Here is a 20,080-nt window from a genome sequence, read left to right on the forward strand (position 1 = left end):
AGAGTCCGAATCTCGTACACTTCAGAAAAAATGAAGACTGCCCATCTGTAATTATTTTCTGAGGTTAAATAGTTTGACTGGAGTGACTCTGTCTAATCTCCGAGACTTCCATGGGATTATGGAAATACAGCATGCTTAAAACCTGCAGTTTATATGCAGCGTCTTTCAGTGTGTTGGTTTGTAACTTGGTAGGATGTACTTGTAAGAGTTTGTTGATTTACTGGACTCTTATCGTTTCCCTGCTTGGGAGAATTACACCTTTTGTTTTGTTAATGCTGTCCTGTGTAATTACACAAGCATATATAAAAAAAAGACCACTTAAATTAGAATTTTAAGCATGAAATCTTTTCTTTAAATCTAAGTTTTCTTTCTGTCCCAGGAAGAATAGCTCTTTTGGCATTTGCTATCCTCAGGTGATAGAATTGAAACAGTGATATATGAAATGCACATTTGGAAGTGGAGGATGTGTTGGAATTAAAGCATTTTTTATTAGCATCAGTTATTTAGAAACTTAAATTGTATTAGTTTATTCGAAATGCTTCATGAGATAATCTTGGAAGGCAACAAGGTGTCAGGATAAGGACAGAAATCTGTCCTTAGTGTTGTTGAAGACAAGGAGTACTAAAGTATGAAAATGTGTTTAATGTGCAGCAACTGCATATTGCTACTAGGCTGTGTTTAAAGCTGCTGCTCAATCTCTGCGTGCCATTAAAATGTTTATTCTTGAAATGGCCAGACTCTTTCCTCTGATCGGTAATGTATAAGTGTATGCACACACTTTCTAGATGAAGCACTTCTGCATGAACTTGAGATTTTCTCTATAAACAACTGATACTTGAAATATTTAACGTTATTTGAAAAATTTAAAATTTAAAAAGTTGTGCACAAGGCTGACAGGTGAAATGCTCCTGCATTTGTTTTTTTCTGTAAATCAGGTTTCTGTCAGAATTTGTGTTGGAACTTTGCTAGCATGAAAACTGAAATACTTTTGGATTAGATTAAAAAAAAAAAAACCAAAACAAACAAACAACACCAAAACCAACATCTGAAAGATCTAACAACTGTTATAGTTTTCAGTTTATAGCTTTTCTAAATTAGTGCTGGATATGAAGTGTTTTGTTGTACTTGTGGTGAAACTGTTTTGAAGCCTTTGCCCTAATCAGGACCACGTTCAAGAGGAGCAGAATAAAAATAGCATCTTGGCTGAGTCTGTCAGGGCAGCTGTTATTTATGGCAATTTCTTTAGTCACATCCTGACATGAACTTACATGCTTTGCTAACAACTGGAAAGACAGTAAATGAAAGCAGTATAACTTACAGCCAAGTGAGTCCTGAAATTGTCTGAATGTGACCCTGTTTTGTTTTGTAGAACCAGAAAGAGGAGGATGTTGGTGTAGTTCGTGTGATGAATTAAGGGCTCTGTTTATAAGGCTTCAGTGTAACTTCTAAATGGTGTACGAATGTAAAACAGATGAGTTCAATAAAATTGGTAGCATTATATATTAGAACTGGAATCAATAAAGGACATGGAGTTTGGACAGATATTTAATGATCATCACTCTTGTATATGGACAATGCCATGGAAAGTGAGGGTGTGCATGAAACATTTCTTACTTTATAAATGACCAGCAATGCTGAAGAGTCATCTGATTGTTGAGACGAAGACTTGGAAATGGATTATGTCTTCAAAACAGATGTATGTTTTTGTTTTTCCATCTCTAACCTCTGATGATATGAAATGCTGCGTTAGCAACTAAAACATAGTGAAGAAATTTAGGTGAAAGTAATACTAGTAAAACATGCTTATTGCTGATGCAAAAGCTCCTAAGTATCTGTATTCTGTCCATTCCATGATTGGCACAAGAGCTCTCATTCTAAACTTTGTGACAAAAAAGTATATTTGGGGCACTTTGGATAGGTATTAAAGACACCTTTCTTAGGCTATCTTACCTCTTTCCTTTACCTTGTTACTTTCCTCTATTTGGAAGTTAACCTTTACTTAAAAATAGCATAGCATGCTCTGAAGCTGCACCGGGTACTAATTAACACACTTTGATGCTTAAAGCCATGATGTCTCCTAAGGTTTCCTGCTGTTTGCACTGGATAAATATTTATGCTTCACCAAGGCATTAATTTCAACTGATGAACAGTGCATACAACTTTAATATTTTGATATTTTGCTAATACTAAACACCATGATTCACTACTTTTGCTACATTTTATTGCAGGGTGGTTTTTTTTTTTTTTTTCCCCACAAAGAGGGGAGAATTCCCATTACACGTTAAGTATATGGTGGGGAATTATATCTAATACTCAACCATTAAGCTGTCTAGTAGTCTGAGTATTGTACAGGAGCGAGTGCTGGACAATATAAGGTCTCGCTGAGTGTCTGGTTAATGGACAAGGCTGTACTATGTCATTGTGATTTGTTTTCAAGCATTTGAATCCTGTTCTCATCAGTAAAAACAGTCATTTTCTATTCTTAATTCTTTTCAATCCTTTAATACTGTTTGCTGTATTATAGGAGATAACTGGAATATGTGTAAAAACATTAGGTTGACCTAATAAAACATTAGGTTGACCTAATAAATTTTTAAAAAATTGCATTTGGCAGGTTTTTAACACCAGCCACCTTCTCTGTCAGTTAGGATACTGTGAATATTTTTTCAGTGTACTGTGTAAAACATGTCAGATATGCTACAGTCACATCTCTACCTGAGGAAGTAGACTAAAGCATATTCAAGTATAAAATATATAGTCCTTTGCAGTATTTGCTGCCTGAAGGAAATTTTGTTTCTTCCAGATTTGAAGTAGGTAGACTGCAGCATCATATATTTGGTGTTAGGCTGGTGAAGGGGAGAAAAGAGTGATCAAAGTGGGGGAAGGAGCAGTATTGGGGAGTTCCTTTGCTCTTAGTACTTTGTGCTAAAGCAACAATTTTATGTTCCTTACAGTCAATTTAGACTCGATTTGCTAGTGAAATGCTGAGTATTATCCTATGGTTTGTGGTTAATAGCACATCTGATTAAACCAATTACTATATACTCAGTTAAAAGAATATATTTCATATTGAATTCCTTTAGGCTGTGCCAAAATACCTGCCTGCTTCACATTGCAGACGTGCTACTGTCTTTACTCAGTTACAGCTTTTAGGCTGAATAAGCTGCAGTCTTTCTGCTCACATCTCTTACGTTCCTAATTATATTGACTTCGTTTGTCAGGTGTAGAAAGACTAATAGGCTCCTGCATTTTTTTTTCCCTGCTTTGAGCTAAATTCCCAGTGCAGCAGCCAGAGGAGCAGGTGAGAGGCTTTTGACAGTAATTCTGCGCATCTGCTTACACGCGCATCTGTAGCTTTGTGAGTGCTGGTATAATACTTACAAAATTCTGCCTGTCTTAAGAGAATGTGGTTTATATTTAATTGTAAAGCTGAGGAAAAAAAATTGAGTTTCTTTCCCCCTGCCCCCTGTTTCCTCAGCAGCATTGTGTCAGTACTGTCAATGAGAGGTATTTTCGCAAGAGTTGTGTTGTGATGAGACACTTCAGACAATCAAATTTGTTCTGTTACTCTGTGAAACACAGCAAAGGAAACATCTGTTTTGCTTAGTTTGTAGTGATACAGCTTGAAATAACGGGATTCTGTTGTCTTAGCTGGAATTGTTTGAAGTTTTGTTGAATTTTCAGTAATGTGTGCAAATACAGCGGAACTACTCTTCCTGCAGTTCTGCATCATGCTGGGCATTGGCTGAGTAAATTTGCAGTCTCTGCTACTTTTAATTCTTTTGCTGCCTTACTTTAGTTTGGTGTATGTATTTTCGATACAATTCTCTCTGTTCTTATGCTAAAATTTCAGAATATCTGAAGCATATGCATTTGCATTAGTTACCAAGGGTTTTCACTAGAATGGAGTGGTTATTTGTTCAGTGATATTTTATCCCAGACTGTTACTGGCAAACTGTAGCTGCACAGGGAAAAATTATAATGATTTTCCACCCAAAACAACATAATCAGAGGAGATCTCTAAACCGTGCCGTTCCCTTGCATACATAATACACACATTCATTCGTTCCTTAAGGAAGTAATGGAAATCTTTGGTTCATTCCTGTTTTAGTGGTATTCAAAAGTGGCGTAGAGGTTTTGTCCTGTTTGAGTAAAGAAGTGGATGCTAGTTCGCCTGTGCTCACAAAGCCGCTCCAGTCTGTGAAACAGTGGCAGGGACTGCCTTAAGCATTTACAGCTGCTTCTTGGTGTGGTAGAATAAAAGTCCTGTATAAATTCAGTAGGTGGAGTAGGATGTGGATACATTTGATGCCAAGGGAAGAAGGAGCACCTAGGTGAAGGTCCTGCTTGTACGGTAAATAGAGGAACTGACAAAAGTGAGAATAGGAAGTTAACTGAGTGATGAAACAGGAACCAAGTGATGCCATACTTACCCTTGAAGAAGTTCCTTAAATGTGTCTACTGATGTTAAATGATTGATGTATGATCCTTTTGTTTTGTGCAATTAACCCCTACCCCTCAAATGTCATATTGTTTGAAAAGTGGCCATTCACTTCGATTATATTTGGTTTTTTCTTCCAATGTGATGGAGGTTGCTTTGCTCTTGGTTCATTGCAACACTTCTTTCATATGCTTATGACAGTTTTTACGGGCAGAACATGTTGTGTCCAAGGGTTGTTAGGCTGTATCGATGTCCCTGGCTCTGGTTCATCCAGTCCACTGCCCCCAAATACATGTGCAATCAATGAGCAATTTCCATGTATTGTCACAACTGTGTCTGCCATTCAAGTGATTTCTCAGTTGCTGTTTTGTAAGCACAGTGCACCAAATCAAGTTCCCAAGTTCACAGACTTGAGATTATTATAGAAATAAATTTAACCACTTTGTAGTTTAGGCTACAGAAATATTTGCCTAGCTCTAAATCATCAAATCTGTGCTGTAAGCCAGGCCTCTGAATTGATGACTGATTATAGAAGCACCGCTTTTTTCTTCTAGAACTACTAGGTATGTAGGATATGTAAGAATGCTCTTAAAAAACAGGCTTGTCTTGAGCAGAAGACTTTGTGTGATTTAGTGAGAATGCAAAAAAAACAGAAAAAGAAAATTAATGTACACTCTGTTATTTTTAATCTTAAACTGTTTTCTGCAGTGATAACTCTAGTGATAACAATATAAATTCCTTAGAAACTTTCTGTTGTTGTGACTTTGGAATAATGGCAGATTACTTGGTAATACCATTACCCTGGAAATCTGAACTCAAATAAAGAGTCCTTCCAGAACCTGTATAATTTGAGTTTTATTAGCTTTCTATTTCATGGAGTAATTAATATTCTGACCCATAGATGCTTTCATGAAATGGGAACTTTTAATATAAAAAGCTTTTTCATCTAATATGAATTCAATCTAAATTAATACGTCTCTTAACATCAGACAATTATAATCCTTTTCTGCTTTGACACTATCATGCTTTTGGGATTTGACTTTTTTTTAAAAAATTACAATGCAGAGCCAGACATACATGGTAGCAAATTCTCTTGAGGCTTCGAATTGCATATATTTTGTCTGTACTACAGTGTTTACATGTGACAATAGAGTGTTTAATGTATTGGATGTATCTTCTGAATGAGAAAGAAGCGTGGGTCCTGCTCTTAAAAATTTTAGTTGAGAAGTCATGCTTTTCTGTAGCTTGTAAAGTATGTAAAAACCCACAAAATTGTTCTTAGTTGCTCTGAAATGTTTTTCAGATGACTGTGTCTAATCTTGTGAGTATATGTGGATGGGCTGTTGTGTGGGTGGGGGAAAGTGGAGGGATGAGGAAGAATAAGAGAACTGCCATGAAGAGATAAAGCATGTTTCTCCTGAAACTGTTCAACACAACTAAATACATGCATTGCATGCATATATTGATGGATAATTTTAATTCTGTAATTTAACAGGGAGCAGGGATTGACCACTAAAACTAGGTCTTAGGGTTATTTGCAGTATTGATGCACTCCTCTTCTGGAAAACGCACCTTTGTATAGTGGGGGTTTTTTAATGTTTGTTTGTTGGTTGTTTTTTTTTTTTTTTTCCTCCCTGTGAAATTGAGCTACTAAAGCACCTGCCAATAGACCATCATAAACCTGTTTTTGCCATAAAATCTGAGGTGTATTCCTGATAGCAAGGATCCTGCTTTTCTTTCATGATCTTTGAGGAGATGGTAGAACGGTGTACTAGAGGTAATGTTTTGCGGATAGAAAGGTATCAGGAATGCTGATGCTGCTGCATTGGTAGGGTTAGGGTGATGGGATGTATTATAGCACTTAATTCAAATAAAATTTCTCGAGTCAAAATCAAACCTTTCCATTGAAGTTGTATTTGATCATGTCTGATATTATGCTATATTGTAGATCTTCCCTGAGTAGTGTGGTGATACAATCTTTCTGGAGAAGCCAATGGGAGCCCCAGGGAGAGTTCCCTTTTCTTTGTGAAGGGCTGGGTGCCCTGGAATGGGTTTGGCCTGAAAGAGGGGCCTGTGCTTTACCAGATAAGGCTGTCCTGGCATAGGAATGGTATTCCCCAATTTAATGTTCCCACTAGAACCTTCCAAACCGCAACTCCTCTCTGTGTCCCTTTCCCCCTCCGCTTCGTAGGGATGGAGAGGAGACCTAAGGGCACAAAAAGTAAAGATTACAGGTTGAGATAAGAACAATTTACTGGAAACAGAAGTGGAATAAGAAAGTAAACAGTAACAGCTACACTGTCAGTAACAAAGTGTACAAAATAGGCAAATGATTCACACATGATTGCTCGCCCTGCAGAACTGGCTACCCCCAAGTGCTTCCCCTGGCAGTGATGATGATATCGAATAGCATCTGGATCCTGGCTATGCCCTTCCTAGCTACTGCAAAAATTAGCCCTGTCCTGGCTTGAATCTGACATAGGTCACTTTTTAAGCACCTGTGACTTTTTCAGCCCAGTTCTCAGTTTGTGGAGCTCTTCAGATTTTATGAAAGCAGAAGGAAGATTCAGTTCAAGTGAATCCTGTGAGCTGCTACAAAATTTCTTCCTTGTATGGTATCTTCTAAAGTTAGTGTCTGGCTTGCAGGTAGACATCTCTGCTTCCCAAATTGAATGAGGTGCAGATACCTAGAGCAGGTTTGGAAATAGGCAGTCTCCTAAAATCTCATTCTCAGCCAGCAGAGTTGGAAAGTTTTGGTCAAAAGTCTTGCATTCTTAATGTTGGTGCTAAAAAAATAGGTGAAGAGTCTCTCCAACTCCTGTCCTGCTTTGTGAACTGCGTCATTTTCCTTCTAATAGGTCACTGCTAAACTACTTGCCAGATGAATGCTTCTGGACTTGTACTAGCTGAAACTACATGCTGTAATGGTAGAAGGTGTTAAAATTGTGTCTTTTACAGTCAATGCTCAGAGATGAAGTTCAGCTTCTGCTCAGTTCTCCACATGTTTTTTATTCTTACTCAAGCTATTGTGCAGCGTCTGCCTCTGCCTGCTTTAGGCTGAGAGTCTCTCAGTGGCTGAATTACCCAGCACCTTTCTTTTCATATGACTGAATGTTCTGAACAAACTCTAACATGAGACCACTTGCAATTTTCACTTAGAAAACAAAACTTGGTCTTTAAAATCAGCTTGCAGCAAATAGACTTCACAAACAGATTAAGTGAATAATAACCGCCTGTAAAGGTAATACTGTGGTAGCATTGAAGGTTGAGGAGGCAAGGAACCCATGTCCCAGCTTTGCTACCAAAATAATGCTCCATGCTTTTGAAAAGACCATTGCTTGGTTCAAGACTTATGTGAAATAGTGAAATTAAAGCTGCAACACAGTTATTCTCTCTGTGCTTTTTTGTACTTCACTGTTTTAAATTTGCCTTTGGGTTTTGAGAAAGCTTCCTGACTTCATAGGGGTGTAGTGTAGTTTGGGCTTAGGGAGCTAAGGTATAAAATAAAAATAAGTTAGTTTGGGGTTCTGTACAGAATATTTCTTGTAAGTGGTGAACTTGTGCAGCACTGCTTTCCCTTACAGAAGTGATAAAAGCACTGTCATGTACTGTGGAACTGCCAGTTTACTGATGTTCTCAACACGAGTTACAGAAGTCTTCTTACATAGAAAATAGACAAGATTTCTAAAACTTTCTAGTTAATTCATTTGGTTAAGCTTGCGCTTGTACTCATTTTAATGTTGCTTAATTTAAATTCTATTTCTGTATGATGCATATAGTTATCTTGATTTTTCTTTGTATGTGTTGAACAGTTAACTATATTAGTCCAGAAAACATAAGGACTTCGATTAAGACAAGATTTTTCAATTACGTGTTTCATTCTGTCTAAGATTAAGCTGTTTATATGTCTGTTCTTTCTTAAAGAGTCACTAAGGTGTAAACAGTAATGTTTGCATGAAATAAAAAGAAGCAAGTATATTTTAGCTGCTAAAAAAACTGCTTTGAAAGTAATAATTCTTACTTTATTTCCCTATAATGAAACTATGATGAATTACAGATGATAGAAAAGTTAACATTTGAGGATATACTCCAGATGAAATAGCTTGAAAGAATAGGGATTCTGCATGCCAGAGGTTGGGGTGTAACTGGAATAAGTTGACTTAGAGGTAGTCAGTTTTGACTGACTATGGTTATCAATATGGCAGATGTACTTAGAGTGTGCATTTGTGCAGTAGGCAACAGGGAAGAAATAGTAAAGCAGGATTAAAAAAGGTAGCAAGGAAGAAGTAGTAGAGGATGATTTAAAAATAAAATTCCAGCTGTGGAAGTTATTTCCTCTTACTTCATTTTGGCACTGTACTGTTAGGGCTGCTTTTGTCCTGCTTAAACAATATAGATCTGATTTACTGTGGCTTGTATAAAATCAAGTGAATATATCAGTGATTGTAGTCTCGTATCTCTTCCTGGTGACTTGCTTGACTGGCATGAGTCATTTGGTTGTCTTGGGAGACATTTCCTCTTGGTAATAAAAGTAAAGGGTGATTACAAGGTTAGTTGAGTACAAATGTGGTTTGTAATTGATTGCTAATCTGAAACTGAGCAAATAAATTTGCCCGGAGTCAAAGATCAGGATTCAAATCCTCAAAAGCCTATGCTATTAGGAGTCTTACCTTCTGCTTGAGACGTTTTAGAAAGCATTCCTCATGAATGTTTGGGTCATGTGTGCCCATGTGACTATTTAGCAGCAATGTAAATAGCCTTGTGGTTTCATGATCTCAACCGTAGGTGGTTTGGGTTTTTTATTTCCCCCCCCTCCCCCTTGACAGAATTGAAAATTTCTAGAAGAATGAGTTATAGTTTGATACATCAAGTATTTGATGCTTTACAGCCCAGAAATTTCCACACAGTATTCTGTGGTGCTGGATACTCTGCACAGGAAACAATTGCATTTAAGACAGTTTCTGTATGATCTAGTTGATGTATGGTTGCTTTCTGTAGACTATTTTTTCCTTAATTGCTGACATCAGAACTGAATTGAGGTCCGTCATCTGTGGCTGAATATTAATAGATCTATTGTTTTGTTGTGTTGTTTTTTTTTTAACTGTAATGGATATAATTCAGGAGACTTTTCCATTTGGTGGGTAAATGTCTATCACTTTGTTATGTCTCAGTGTAAATTGTTCAAGAAGCATATGTGCACAGGATCTGTAAATGTTATTTAAATCCATATAATGGAAGAGTCCATTGACTCCTGAGTCTTTAAGGCTGATGTTCCACATTGTGGTATGAAGTGTAAGCTCTAGATAAGAGCTTCTATCAAAGGTTGCTTCTGTCACTGACAGAGGGGAGGGGAAAATGGGAAGCAAAACTGAATAATGCCCTTGGCAAGATGAAATTAACATTGACTGCAGTTTCACTTCCTAAGGTTCAGTAATCTTTACAAACCAGTGGAAACAAATGTTCAGAACAGTTTTCTTTGTGTGTTCACTGCTGTATTGTGCAGAAGACTGCAGAATGACCATGGTGAACCAGAGGAGAATTTTTGAAACCTTACTGTCCAGCAGTGGCTGTTAATAGAGAAAAGGAACTGAGAGAAAACTGGAAGACTGTGCTGAGGGAGCAACCTTTGACTTCAGCTTTCTGAATTAGAAGTGCTTATATATTTAGTGGCTCTGGGTAGATTTTTCGGTGCCCAGGTGGGTTTTTTTTCCTGTGCATTTATGTAAAGTTCATGTACCTGGTGTGCATACTCCCTTCTTACATTGTTTTTGGTAATTCCTCTTTATTTTGAGCCTGTCACCTCTAGTGTCACCTAGAACTTGTTATTTCTCCTGTTAGAAGATGCTAACCATCTCTTATAGGAATTTGCTTGAGCCTAAGTCAGTGATGCTTGGTGCACTACAGCTGTCCTGTTTTAAGCTGAAGATAGCAATTATCAGAGAATATTTGATACCGAGTCTTTGAGCACTGTTTGCAGTTGTATATTTGAGTAGAGCATGTGACTGTTTCAGGCTTAGCACAATGGGGTGTTTGTTTCTTTGTGGAAGTTTGAAAAATATCAAGAAGTCAGACCTGACCTTTGTGGTTTCTGAAACCTGTCAGAGTGGCTTTTGGTGTCCACAGTAGCATCTGTTTCTTTCCTCAAGAGACTCAAGTGTTTTGCTGCCCATTATTGCTCCTACAAGTATCTGAACAGAACAGCTTGACCATATTTAAAATTGTATAGAAAATGAACAGATAACTGTATCGCTAAAACGAGTTGTGCATTAACATCAGGAAAATACATTCTCTTCTTTGGCAATTGAATCAAGAATGCACTTGCCTGAGTGCTCATTCCTGTTTGGCTCTGAGATGAGGGGAAAAAAGGGTTCAGCAATGTGAATTTTAAGTGTAGGCTGTAATCCTTTCAAATGAACTTGGTGAATCAAGTAGAGCTGACTAAAAGGTTTTTAATATTACTTGTTCCACCTAAAAAGGGAAGAAATGTTGAGTCCTAATTGGCCCATCCCTACTTCTGTGTGCAAATTACTATAGAACAGAAGATGAACATTTACTAGGGGCTTGATCTTTTACGGGTCTGATGTATCCTAATGGAATGCTCACAGCTTTACTTTGTTCCTATTCTGGGGTGAGTTGACAGATTTGGCTAATGGTTCATAAAGAGCTGAACTTTCTGCTCCATGTTTCTGTTCAGCTATTTTTTTTTTTTTAAGTACATAATACAGACTTCCAAGCAGATACTTTACAGATTAGGTAAAGATGCAGTATATGCTTACTCTCCTCTTCCAGCAATTCCCAGAGGATGAGATTTGAGCAGTTTTTGGTCCTGGTTTTGTTTTTTCCAGCTCTGTGACTTTCCCTAGCAAATATCTAATACTGTGGTTTCAGAAGGTCAATTCTGCAGAACTCAAGCATTCATTCTTTATCCAAGTCCAGCCTCCTTGTACTTAATCCAGATTTCATGTACACACATGCATTCTGTGGATGAATTCTGTGAATGCCGGGTAGCTGTGAAGAGCAAGAAAGCCACCTATTGTAATAATTTCTTTTTAAAGAGAAACCTGTGCATGTGTTGTCTGTGATTTCATCCAAAGACATAATTTGACATTATTATATCAAAGTCTTGTGTGACAGCTATGAAAATCCAAAGCCATTTAAGTAGGTGGATGCCTTAGTAAGTTTGCCAGAGAATGTCTTAATTTGTCTTGGCTGGCCCTCTCCCAATTCAGTGCCTAGTAACTTTTTCTCCCTCCTCTATTACAAACAGGAAATTCAGTAAGTTCCTGATGTATTTGTGCTGTAAAGGGGATGACGGGGGGAATTACCTTTTTAGGGCCTTTGTAGAAGTCTCTTCTAAATGAGACTTGTCAGATAAATATCCTTGATATCTTATTCAAGTTGTGCTACTCACCTTGAAACAAAACAGAAGTTGGTATCTCCAAAGGAGGGAGACTTATATTGTATTAGAATAGAGCAAGGTCAATTAACAGCTGTCAGAGGCTGCTTAGGACTCGGGGAACTTGTTAATTATTTTTTATTATAAATCCTATGTTTTAGTGCGAATCCAAGTTGAGAGTCTTGTGGAAAATACTCCAAAGTGCTTTTAACTCACAAGGCACAAGAATACAGGTTATATTAGCCATATAATTATAGACAATTAGCCATATGGTAGCTAGAGTGCATAAGCTATGCCTGCTTTCATGTGGCAAATATGAAGATAAGACTTGCAAAGGAAGAGTATCACCTAAAGTGGCTTTACTTCGTGTGTGAGATAAACTAAGAATATATATGTGTCTAATAAAAAAATCAACAGTGCTGAACCACCTGGCTGTTACTGAGCTGCATCACGAGTAGTTTTGTGGTATTTAAATAATTGAGACTTCTCTTTCCTGTAAAAATGTTCATCAGGACATCCAAATGAACAAGGAGCATTGGGACATTTGAAGCTGCTCTTCACATTTAATCCAAGTATTGTTTGATTTGTGGTGACAAAAGTTGTTTTTAAAGAATTTCTCAAGCTCCACTCATTTGAAATCTTTGCAGGGACTTTGTAGGAAGAGACCAAGAAAAAATATTTGTTTAAAGAGAATTATGTGCTGATGTACCTTAAACCAAGATTTTTTTGGGAAAAATGATGTGTGGTGTTTTCTCTGTTATTTGAATTTTCATTACAGTTTTGGTATTTATAAAGTACATTCTCAATGCATTTTTACATATTTTTTCTCTTTTTTAAATCCTCAAAGTAGCAGGTATTTATTTTATCCACTTTATGTTGCTTTAATTCTGTAGTGACTGGGACAGCTGATGCTTGTAGTGGCCTGTATCTTGCAGTTATAGCCGCTGAAACAAAGCTGTAATTAAGGCATGCTTTTTTAATCCTCTGGGTATTTTTTTTTTTTTCCTTCGTAAAAGCTTAACAGATGCTATAAATTAACCCTTATTTTGGTGCATTTAGTGTTAAAAATCCCATTGCAGAGTTACTTTTTCAAACTTCTTGTGGGCTTCAGCAAAAAATTGTGTTTCTAACTGAAACTTGTTAATTCTATTTTTGTAACAGTCTCGGGTTTTCCAACTGTTCAAATTGTCGTGTCAGTCCAGCTTGGTCTGTTATTTAACTAGGACGAAATGAGGCCATCCTCAGTATAGCAGTAGGTTGCCTGCCTGTTTAGATAGACCACACACAGCTGATATGTGGAATTAAAGCTTTTTTTTCCTTCTGGGGGACATCAATTGAACACAAAATCCTTATCTTGTGGAAAACAATTGTAAACTCTAGAGTTTTATTTGTGATACTCAAGTGTATATTGCTGTGGTTTAAAAAGATGTATATGGATCTTTTTAAAGCATCAAGGTAATATAAGGACAGTCTATCTCCTTGTTTCTACTGCCTTAACTCTCAGTGGAATTCATCTGGTACTTTAAAAATAAATACAAAAGATCTGATCAGCAAAAACTTTGCCTTATTTCTTTTTTATAGATGTCATTTCAAAAGTTCATTCTTTAGCAAAAAAAAAAAAAAAAAAAAAGAGTCATCTTTAAATACTTAGTCATAGAATTAGTCATAAAAACTTGAAGAGTTGTTCCAATGGATAATGCCAGCCAAGGATGCTCTTACTGTTTTTACTGATCAAATGAAACCACTGTTCTCTGGGAACCTTTAATCTGAAAATAATGCATGATGGATCACTAGAGAGGGTGAGAAAAAAATAATCTCTTGGATAAATGTGGTATCAGCTACGGACTTGGTGTATCCAGGACTCCTCTTGACTCTTCTACATAATGGCATTTTTGCTTTGAGCAGTCAATATTAGAACAGGTATTTGTGCTATTTAATGGGGCTCACTAGGGAATGGTTACTATTGTCAGCTGTGCTGAAGCGTAAGATGCTGCAAAAACTTTTGTCTACCTTCATAGGAATGAAAGTAGAGCTAGTAGGTTGTGGGATTCTGTAAGAACTGGCGAGGTGGCTGCTTCAATAATTGTAGTAGGACTAGTCTTTGTGTTTGTTAGCACATGGTATTATCCTTAAAAGCCTCACTTCACAGCAGGGTCTCGCACACATGCTGAGCATTCAGAGGCTGCTCCTCTGTATTTTCATTGTTACACCTTCAGAGATTGTCAGTGCTGATCAGAAAGACTTGGTATTTAGCTAAATTAATATTCTTCATGGCAGTCCTTCCCATTTCTTTGTAGATACAGGATGACAGAATTGATAAGGTTTAAATGGATCTTTGGTGATCATGAAGTCCAACCTCCTTTGCTCAAAGCAGTGAAAATTGAAACAGATTTCTAGCTGCTCAAGATCTTATCAAACTGGGTTTTCAGTGTCTCCACGGCTGGAGACTCCTCAGCCGCTCTGGCACTTGAGGCAGTTTTCTGTGCTCTGAGGTCCAGGGTTCCCAGGGGCTGTTCTTGCTGCTAATAAGAGAAGCAAAGGTGACAAGTGAGTACCTTGGCCTTTTCTGTATCTTCTCTCAGCAGATCCCCTGCTAATTCAGTCATGGAGCCCTAGTTTTCCTGTTGCTGCTGCTGCTATTTTTTGCAGAAGACCGTGAACCATTCTAGAACATTCTTGATCCTCCTTCTTGCTTTGATCCTTCATGCTGGGATCCTGTGATCTACTTTGTCATGGTCGTTTCAACTGTGTCTGTCCTGACCTTGATGTCACTAGCCAGATTTCCATGTTTGTAGTTAGGATGTTTAGCCTTTGACTCCTCAGTCCCCTGCTTCAGGAAGTGATAATCGATGCGCTTGGTCCCCCTTCTGTTTCCCCTCCAAGAGACCAGAGGGTAGTTCGTGCTCCGTGTGAGGACCAGGTGCCTGTAGTGCGAGGCTTCTTCTCTGTATGGAGAGGGCTTCTTGTGTTTTGTCTTGCTCAGGTGATGAGCAGTACTCATGTTGTTCTGCCCTCTCATCTGTGACCCATAAGCTGCCAGCTGTCTCATTGTCCACAGCGAGGCCGAGCTCCGCGTGTCCCTGCTCTCCCAAATGAAGGACAGCTTTCCTCCCCCACAATCCTTGAAGAGTCCATATCCAGCCAAGGCAGTGGTCTGGTCTCCAAAAATTAAATACTTAAGCTTCCTTAGCCCTTCCCTGTTGTCTTTTCATCCTCCAAAGGCAGTGTTAGCTTTGTGCAGACTTGCATATCTTTCTAGGGTTGTGAGAGGACATTGCCACAGCTGGCTCCCCATGATTTCACCTGTCCCAGTCTCTTATTTAATGATCATGCAAGTGAGGAGAGAGGGGCACAGAAGTCTGCTTGCCTTATGTTGTTATTGTATATTAAGATGATTCTGAAAATAAAATTGCTGGACAGCCTGATCAGTTTTATTCCTTTTGCCATTCACATCTGAATAGTAATTTCCTCACAACCTTGTCTGTGCATTGAAATACCTTGGTCACTATGGAGGGCCTTACTTAAGTTTGGGCTTTCCCCACTCCCCTTGCTTTGGAGGGTTATAGTGAGCTTTTGCTATTATCATATCTGGTTCTTCTCCCTTTAGGCTTCTTAAAATATACTGTATATAGTTGTTGGAGTCCAGGGCATTCCTTTGGTTGCCCTGGAGGGTCAGGGACCTGGGCAGGGGGGTCTGGGACCCCAGCCCAGAGCTCAGAGAGACACTGGCTTTGATTTCAGTCCATGGGAGAGGCTTCTTACACTGCAGGAAGCATTGCAGGCCACAAGAGTGTGAAAAATAGTAGTTTAGTACATCACAGGGTGAAAAAAGAGTGGGTTTGGGATTCTTGGCATTGAAGTGAATGGGGCAAGATGGAGAATTTAGGGCGTTGTCTCCTTCTTCTTCCTTCTTGTTCCCTCACTCCATTTCTGCAGTGACGTTGGCACAAAGTAGTTAGTGAGGATTGGGTCAGAGTAAAGATGACCTTTTTAGTAATAGTGATAGACATTGGTAAGAAATAGTAAATAAAGAATACGTAGCAATTAGTATAAAAGATAAGGACAGCCCAGAGACAGGGAGTCACCAGATGTCTGAGCCGCGGCAAACATCTTTTGGACACTGAGAAAATTGGAAGATAAGAACTAATAAATGAAGCATGTAACCTTGAAGACTCCGTCTTTTCCTGCGTTTGGCACAGAGCTTTGCAGAGGGCCAGAACTCTAAAACCACCTGAATGCCGGGGAATTTAAGCTCCTGAAAAGGAGCCCCCGACATATAGTCTGTATATGCTCCACTACAGTCTGCATTTCAGAACAAAATATTTGTATTTGTGTTATAAAAGACAATTCTTACCTCCCACCTTTTCCTTGTCATTCATGGACAGCCCCATACTTGGATGTCAGTACTTCAAAACTAACTTTAAACTGGCAAAGTTAAAGTTGATGGGATATCTCCTGTGACTGAACATTTCACCAAGTGTTAATTTTTTCCGCAGATGAGTAGTTAATTTTGTCACCGGTTGAAACCTTTGGGCACAATTTGGATAAGCTGATAGCATGCTCTTTTAGCTTTTAGTAGTTTTGCATTTTAATGATACGTTGGATTTTTTTGGTCAGAATAAACTGCTCCAAGGGACAGTTGTTTTTAAGTGGTTTCTCAAAATAGAAGTCAGAAATGAATTTCAGAAGCCACTCTGCATCTCTTGTGTTCAAGTCCTTCTGCTGATGGCCTCTCTGTGTCTGAGACTGGGCAGAGTGTTGGGCTGGGGAGTTTGTCTTAGGCTCCAGGCTGAGGCTGCAGCTTCATTGTCTTGCAGTTGCCATGGTGGGGGAGGACTGAAAGGCTTTCCATTCGCCTTTATTTCAGTGACCTTTGCCAAGCTGGGAATAGCAGTCGACTTGGAAAAACCTAAACAGTAGTTTCTCTTCAGTGAGTTCATACAGTTTCCTCTTGAGTTTTGTAAGCTGAAAAATAAATTGAATTGAGGAGGTAATATTTTCTGTTTCCAGAATGCCATTTCTGCAAATCTTTGACTGACTTCCCACGCATTACTTAGTTGGAATTTATTAAACTGCTGTATGTGGAGACTCCTGTGTTTAATGCTTCCAGCAGCATGCATAAGTGAGGTACAATAAAAGTTCAAAGTAATGTCAGCATGCAAAATGTTAACAAGTAAAAGCATGATAAGATACTTTAAATATTCACAGAGACTTAATTTTCATCATCTGCTTAATGCAGTGACTGGAGTATTCACAGACTGTGTTTGCTTATTCTTTCAGGCTGAAGGTTTTGAAGCAGATGTTGGAAGATGTTAGCTGTGGATACTGGGGTTGTGGAGGAGTGGTTATCAGAGTTCAAGGTAAGGCACTCTCTGATATTTAGCCACAAGTGTTTGAATCACTGTTGGTGAAGTGTGCACAGGAGCTTGCATCCTGTTGAAAATGAAAGATAGTAACCTTGGGTTTTGCTGAGATCATGTGATAAATACAAATGTCTGCTTGAAAGGATTTTTTTTTCCTTGCCTCTTTGAGGTGACATACTTCCTGACAGAGAGCAGTGAAAATGTGTATCATAGGTGAATGATTTTATTGGTTTGAGTACCATACATGACTCTAGATCTTGCTCCTGGCCTGCTTAGATACACTGGAAATATGTTTTCCTGTCTGTAGAGTGGAGTCCTTTGAGGGACTGAAGGTAAGAATTACTGTGAGACTTACATTTAAATGTATATCTTCTAAAGGGTTGTTAGAAAGATTAGATTTTTACCTTCTTTAGTACTGTCAGAAAATACATTTAGTGTTAGGGAAGAGCTGGAATTTGTGTTTTTCCGGAGTAATACTGTATGTGGTAATAACATTCACTTCTTCTTGAAGTATGGATCTGAAAACTGTAACAGTTTTACCGGACTGGGATCTCACAGTGAAATTTCAGTAGTGGTTATGTTTTTGTAACTTGTTTTTTATCAATTTCCCATCCACTGTTGTTATATTCTGTATGAAATTGCAAAATGATAGAGTGCAGTGTGTCTTCTGGCAGTGGTCTGAAAATGTGAGGATTTCTTTGTGGAACAAAGTTCAGTTTAAACTCTGATAAATAGTTACTTGTAATGGAAAATTGTTGTTGAAATAGCTGTTATATTTTAATATTTTAATGATGGAAATTGCTTATAATATTTTTATTTCAGACACTGCCAGAAGCATCCATATCCAGCTATGCTACCTGCTTGAAACACAAGACTGCTTTGATTTCATCTCTTTACAAGGTCATTCAGGAGCCACAGAGTGAAGTGAGTATTTTGCATCCCTCACGCAGAATGTCTGACATAACACTGGCAGAATGAAACCAAGAACTTGCATGCTAGTTCATTGATGAAGAGGCCCCTTCAAAAAGTTTGTTCTTAGCAATGACTCGAGAAAAAAAAAAATTAAGTTTTGTAACCTACAAATCATAGCTGACCTACTGATCATAGCTGAGCTTGTAGTTCACATTCATGGGCTTCAGGACTTGGATGTAGAATTGAGAAATGTGTTAAGGAATTGAAAAGATGTTTGTGTCTGACAGAATTCTTTCTGTAGTTATCACTTGAGTGTGGATCTCTTCATGTCGGAAGCTTGTCCATTACAATGCAAGAGAATGAAGTTAGGTTAGACTTTTAAAATTGTTGCTTTGGTTTTAGTTTTTTTGTTGTTTGAAGTGCATATGATATAAAGGCGTGGATTTCTACAGTGGATGTACCCTTACTGAAATGAGGGCAAAATATGAAAAAAATTGTGGGGAAGGGGGGCAGGTTTTCTCAGTACCTGTACTAGGAAGGTTTCAAAACTCATGACTGCCCTTGTTTTAAAATGACCAGGTATGTTCAGAACATCCTGATCTGGGTTTGTGTGTTGTTAGCTGCTTTCTACCATTGAGAAGTCCTTTTGTGCATTATTTTAAAATTGCGTCAAATCCTTAATTCTTCTGAAAAGACCCAGAAATAAGGCATCTTCCCGAAGTTTGAGATTATGCCAGTACTAAAGATCAGAGGATAAAATGCTTTCAGTATATATGTTTTTAGAGAGAATGCTGATAGTGAAACTCCCAGGCTGTCCAGCAAAGAACAAATGTAATTTAATTTGCTGCTCAGAACGGCATTCTGACTCATTCCAGCTACTGAGTCAAGCCTGTCTGGTCTTCAGAATTTGTATGAAAATGTAAATTAATCTGATGAGCCTCCCTGTTGATCGCTTAATTAATACTTTCATATGTTTTTTGATTTCTTACTACTTCTGACTATCAGTAGGTTTCTCAGGGGTCTTAGTAGCAGGGTGCTGCTGCACCTTCTGCATGAAAAGGTTGTTGGGATAATTCCAGGGGCAAGGTATTGAAGATTTCCCCATTAGTGAGACTTTGAATTGAAATGAAGAGCTAGTGCTGACACTGAGTGTTGTGCTGCCTGGAGAAAAAGTCCTAAAATCTTTTTTGGACTGTTCTCCAAGTAGCTGTTGCTCTTTGGAAGAGGCTGCTTGGAGCTTTCCGCATTGTGAAAATACTTACTAACCAGCAGTTAAAAAGAAAAGTAATATCTTTTAAGTGCTATTTGAGATCTGTTAGCTGCATTGTGGAATGCCATCTTGCAGTACTGTGGAGGGTATGTGCTGTCCTCTCTTATCTCACGGGTGTAATGCAAAGGGGAAGGATTAATGCATGAACGCTGCAAATACGGCTGAGTTTAAAAATGGACAAACACCCCCATCTGTACGCCTTTGAATATATGTACAGTATGTGAATAATTATGAGTACTGTAAAATTGTGATTAATCTTGTTTTGCGGGATGGATGTGGGGTTTTTTTAAGCATTTGCAAAGTAATCGTGGGTATTTGCATCTGCAGCTGCATTTTCTTGCTGGTTCATGCTTGCTTTTCATATGGGTTGTTTTGGTTTGCTTTCCCAAAAACTTAATTAGCCATTTGTAAGATAAATGAACTACTTATTTAACACTCATAGTAGCTGTGTTAGTAAAGACTTTGAAGGCTACTTTTGAGGTTCCTGGGCCAGTGCTAGGTGAAAAATGTATTTCAGTGAAAGGAGAGTCCAGAAGATTTAAAGGACTTATAATTCACTGAAGACTTCCAATGGTAAAAAATAATTTAATAAATATGTGATGGGTAGTTTTTTCTTTTTTCAAAGATTGACGATTTTTTGCTTTTTGCTTAAAACACTCCTCCTGTCTTTTTAGATATCAGCCAAGCAGGCATTTGCA

The 20,080-nt window shown here is 38.1% G+C and overlaps 1 protein-coding gene across 7 annotated transcripts in view; it reads left to right on the forward strand.

Moving 5' to 3' along the window:
• HYCC1 (hyccin PI4KA lipid kinase complex subunit 1) overlaps positions 1-20,080 on the forward strand; it is a 52,309-nt gene that overhangs the window by 11,639 nt on the left and 20,590 nt on the right. For 5 of the 7 annotated variants that reach the window (XM_040063186.2, XM_040063211.2, XM_040063153.2 and 2 more), the window contains exons 2-3: positions 17,118-17,197; positions 18,023-18,124. In XM_040063186.2, coding sequence (XP_039919120.1) covers positions 17,147-17,197; positions 18,023-18,124 — 153 coding nt within the window. In that variant the 5' untranslated portion in view covers positions 17,118-17,146. The other 2 variants (XM_040063179.2, XM_040063164.2) reach the window with 2 other exon arrangements.

The sequence above is a fragment of the Hirundo rustica genome, chromosome 1 (assembly GCF_015227805.2).
Source record: "Hirundo rustica isolate bHirRus1 chromosome 1, bHirRus1.pri.v3, whole genome shotgun sequence".
NCBI lineage: Eukaryota > Metazoa > Chordata > Aves > Passeriformes > Hirundinidae > Hirundo > Hirundo rustica.